Raw genomic sequence first — 4916 nt, forward strand, 5'->3', positions numbered from 1 at the left:
TTATGTTGAACGAGGCAAAAATTCTCTCAACTTATGTTGAGCAAATTAGGTGTAGATATATAAGAGTATTTTGATTTATATAAATTTTTATTTCCGATCTGATCCCGCTTGAGCGGCAGGGCTTCATTTCATCCAAATTATCGTCCGGCCCCATTACATTGTCCCTAAAATTCTTCATCGGGATTGTAAATGGTCAATTCATCCAAACTTGAAATTAGAGAGTTAATGGGTTGGACCCAAAATTATCAATTGAAAGAGTTGGGCCCAAACAAGTATAACCCAGCCCAACCCAACAAAGCCAGCAAGATGCTGACCTGGACAATCCATGACGTGTTTTGCTGACATGTCACCTTCTTCTTCAGTCTCCCCTCCGCTCAAATCTCAACCCCAAACACCACTTAGCCGTCGGCCTAAATCCATGAAACCCCCAAAGAACCACCACAAACACCACTCCGATCAAACTCCAATCCCAAAACCCGAACCCAACAGACCCATCACAGAGATCATATGGGTTTTCCTGGTAGCCACATGCATCAAGCTCCTTCTAATCCCAGCTTACCACAGCACGGATTTCGAAGTCCACCGTAATTGGCTTTCTATAACTCATTCCCTTCCTCTTTCTCAGTGGTATTCTGATGAAACAAGCCCATGGACCCTGGATTACCCACCATTCTTTGCGCATTTCGAGCATTTTCTATCTTTCTTTGCCTCCCTTGTGGACCCCATCATGGTCCATCTCCATCATGGTCTCAATTACAAATCACAACCCACAATTCTTTTTCAAAGACTTACTGTTATAGTATCTGATTTTGTGTTGGTTTTTGGTATTTATAGATTAACACGGAATTTGGGGTACAAAGAAAGAGTTTTGATCTGGGTTTTGGTTATTTTGTCGCCTGGGTTGATGATTGTGGACCATTTGCATTTTCAGTATAATGGGTTTCTTTTGGGGATTCTTTTTATTTCTCTTTCAGCTTTGGAGGAAGGGAAGGATTTGCTAGGTGGTTTTGTTTTTGCAGTTTTGTTGTGTTTTAAGCATTTGTTTGCTGTTGCTGCTCCTGTTTATTTTGTTTATTTGTTGAGGCATTATTGCAGGGGTGGGTTGATTAGGGGGTTTGGGAGATTGGTTATTATGGGGAGTGCAGTTGTGGCTGTTTTTGCTGCTGCTTATGGGCCTTTTCTGTATCATGGACTGGTAAATTTTGCTCTATTCTGCATTTGAAAGTTCTGATCTTTAGTTCTCTGCGTGAGTTGATTCTCTAGTTAGTTCCCTATTTGGATCACATCTAGAACTAGATGTTATTTACTGGTGTTCTATTGTCTTGTTTTCACGGGCACAAAGATTTAATTCATTTCAAGAATGCATGGATATATTATTTTCTGTTAGGTTTATGCATGGATATATTGTCTTCTATAAGTTTATCCATGAATATTTTCACCAATATGTCTAGTAATGAGATGTCACTTAGGCTCTTAGAACAACAACTCCTCTTCAATCTCAACCTAGTTGGATTCTTGGGGGTATAATTACAACAGTAATGCTGTAATCTCTTGTTTTGCTGTTTGCAGCGTTCTTGGCACTCTATTAATATATCTGACCTTATCAGAAAAAAGCTAGCTATGAATCCTCACAAACCATGTTGCTCCAATCAGACTTTTAGGCTCGTAAATATACTATAGTAATAAAACTTAATCCAATGTTATGAGTTGCATCTAGCTAGTTACAAGATTGTACAAACATGACATTGTTTGCTTAAATGTACTTCCTTAAGTCTTACTGTTTTGTTATGCTTGAAACATGCTGTGATTAGATAACTTTGTTTCAAATTTAACTTCTGCTGATCAAAGTGGTTGTTTCTGTTTATTGAATGGTATGACTAGGTAGGATTTTCGTTTCATATGTCCTATACCATCATTTCCTGACAAATTGCCAACTGTTTTCAACCCTGTTGCAGATACAGCAAGTGTTCCATCGAATGTTTCCATTTGGTAGGGGACTCTGTCATGCTTACTGGGCTCCAAATTTCTGGGTATTCTATATAATTCTCGATAAAGTGTTAGCATTTTTGCTTGTAAAAATGGGGTTCAATGTCCAAGCACCGACAGCTTCATTCACTGGTGGACTAGTTGGGGACTCCTCTCCTTTTGCTGTGTTACCTAGAGTAAGCATACCCATTCATCTCATCATCCAACATATGATGTGTGTGTGTGTGTTTTGTCTGTTGACAATAACTTTGTTTACTAAATCCTAATTAGGAATTTACAAATTAAAAACACCTGGTAAAAGAGTTACCTTTTCACCAAATAATATTGCTTAAGAGGACTTGTGAACAGCCCATGCTTACACATACTTATTGTATTTTTTTAAACTACTTACACAGACTTATATATTGCAGGTCACCCCCATTATTACCTTCAGTATTGTCTTGCTTGCTATTGCTCCATGTCTTATAAAGGCTTGGAGAAATCCCCAACCAAGGATGATTACTAGATGGATAGCCTATGCTTATACATGCGGCTTTATGTTTGGCTGGCATGTCCATGAGAAAGCTTCACTTCACTTTGTGATTCTTCTTGCCATCATTGCCTTGAAAAGTGTGGAAAATGCAAAACACTATTTCTATTTGTCCATAGGTAATTCTCTTTTTTACTCACTTGTTCACGGTGATTGACCTCTCAAAGTCATCTGGAAGTCCTGAATTTGTATCACAACATGATCTATGTGATAGTCTTTTACCATCTCAATTTGCAGATAAATTCATATTTATATCTTTCTGTATTAGTTCAGTCACTCTTCTGTTTGCTACCACGTTCTAGAAGTTGTTCCTTAATTGGTGTTTCTTTTATTTTTATATTTTATTTTTACTGTGAAAAGGCTCATTTTACATGACCATACAAAAATTTAGAGTTCTTTCAGATGGAAGTGTTGCTTTCAAGCACCATTCTACTATAAATGTCGACATTAAATCACATAAAGCATCATGATATTCCAATTGGTCAAAACATATTTTTCAAAAATGCTGGCACTGTAGTTTATCTTTAACATGATGAATCAGTGATACCTTCACAATCAAATTCCACAGGAAAATGTTCATGGATTTGGTTTAATACAACAACATACCCAATGAAATCCCACTAAGTGGGGTCTGGGGAGGGTAGAGTGTACATAGACCTTACCACTACCTCGTGGATTAATAAAAAAAGAATAAGAAAATGTACAAGGATTTGGTATTAAGGCAGATTGTGGCGTACCTGATTTGTATATGTCTGCTTAAAACCCAATTTGGTATGACTTTTATCAAGCCTCCATTACTTTGCTGACATCCTTGATGTTTAAGATTGATTTCGTGCAGAAATCCTTTTCCTATTTTCTGGTGTGAGTGCTCTTTTTTGAGAAGTTATAGAGAGACCTATAACTATTTGGATAAAATAAAGGTTTATTAAAGCAAAAGTTAATATGAGAGTTTCTTAAGTTAATATGCTTGGACTAGAACTTGGGAGAGGATTCAACAAATTCTTCTATTCTGCAGTGCAATTAAATCGGCCACTACAGACAAGTAGTCTTTGTTGGATAAAACACTATTGGCAAATGGTCCTCAACTATGGAATCTAATCCTCGAGCAAGTAGAATCACATTAAACGATCTTAAGACCAGGTTGATACCTGTTTCTTTCTCTTCATCAAAAGATACATGCTTCTATCCTATTATTAACAACATTTCGATCCTCCATTTTGATGTCACTATTATGTTGTAGGAATTATAGCTGTGAGTTTTATTTGCACGAGGTTGCCCGAAATAAGCAGCTTTAAGTTTTATCCTTTCCTTTTCCTTTTTTTTGGTGTTTGGGGTGGGGTGGGGGGGTTGCAGGCACTAGATAGAAGATTTAGGAAGCTCGTTGCTTTCTCTGAATCTTTTGTATCTCAGATCAAAACTCCAATCACCATTGGTATATGAAAAACACATTAGTTTTAGTATTGCTCCATCAGTTAGAATGTATTAATACAAATGCTCAGTAAGTAAAACTCTTATTTAGCTAGCTCTTGAAATCTTTGCAGATGTAATAGGACATCTATCAACATTACAGTCCTGACTTTCTTCATTTGCCTTTTTCGTGGTTACTATTGCTGTTGTGCTGCTGCTTCATCTTCTTCTCCCTCTTTTTCTGGTCTTTTACCGCTCTGTAACTTATGTTTCCGGAGACTAACACATAAACCCTGCTGTGCATGCAGTGTCCTGCTATTCTCTTTTCCCGCTATTATTTGAAGCCCAAGAATATCCAATTAAGGTTCTCTTACTGCTTTTACATGCTACACTGATGTGGATTGGATTCTCCTCTCAATTTACAACAACTAATAAGAGAACAGCTGAAACTGAACAGACAAGATATGACAAAACGAGGTTCATCATTGGATGGTTTGGCAAATTATACTTGCTAGGTCTCGTGGCCGTTGAGATATATGGACAACTTGTTCATGCTATCCTCTTTGCTGAGAGGCTTCCTTTCTTGCCTCTTATGATGATCAGCATATACTGTGCATTCGGAATGATGTACTCTTGGATCTGGCAATTGAGGCAGATTATCAAGTTACATTAACACAGGTAGCTTTCAAATGCTACCAGCTGCTGCTTATATATAAGATAGAACTCGATACATGTAGCTACAACAACAACATACCCAGTGTAATCCCACAAGTGCAGACCTTACCCCCTTACCTTTGTGGATAGGGAGGCTGTTTCAGTTAGACCCTCGGCTCAAAAGATAAGTTATCAAAGCAGAGTGTTCCATTGGATACATGTTGTAGCTAAAATGCTAATTCTAGATCGGCTTTTGTAGTATCTTTTGTAAACAGTTTTCAGAAACTTCAATCTGATACCACAGTTTATTAGATGCCAATAGCTTTGTTATTCACTTGTA

The 4916-nt window shown here is 37.4% G+C and overlaps 1 protein-coding gene across 1 annotated transcript; it reads left to right on the plus strand.

Annotated features, from left to right (window-relative positions):
• The first annotated feature begins 310 nt into the window (after positions 1-310).
• LOC129886798 (probable dolichyl pyrophosphate Glc1Man9GlcNAc2 alpha-1,3-glucosyltransferase) lies at positions 311-4916 on the plus strand. Its single transcript, XM_055961652.1, has 4 exons — positions 311-1195; positions 1956-2162; positions 2397-2634; positions 4231-4916. The coding sequence occupies exons 1-4, from the start codon at positions 326-328 to the stop codon at positions 4593-4595; spliced, it is 1680 nt and encodes a 559-aa protein (XP_055817627.1). The 5' UTR covers positions 311-325; the 3' UTR covers positions 4596-4916.

This window comes from Solanum dulcamara, chromosome 4 (assembly GCF_947179165.1).
Source record: "Solanum dulcamara chromosome 4, daSolDulc1.2, whole genome shotgun sequence".
In the NCBI taxonomy this organism is placed as follows: domain Eukaryota; kingdom Viridiplantae; phylum Streptophyta; class Magnoliopsida; order Solanales; family Solanaceae; genus Solanum; species Solanum dulcamara.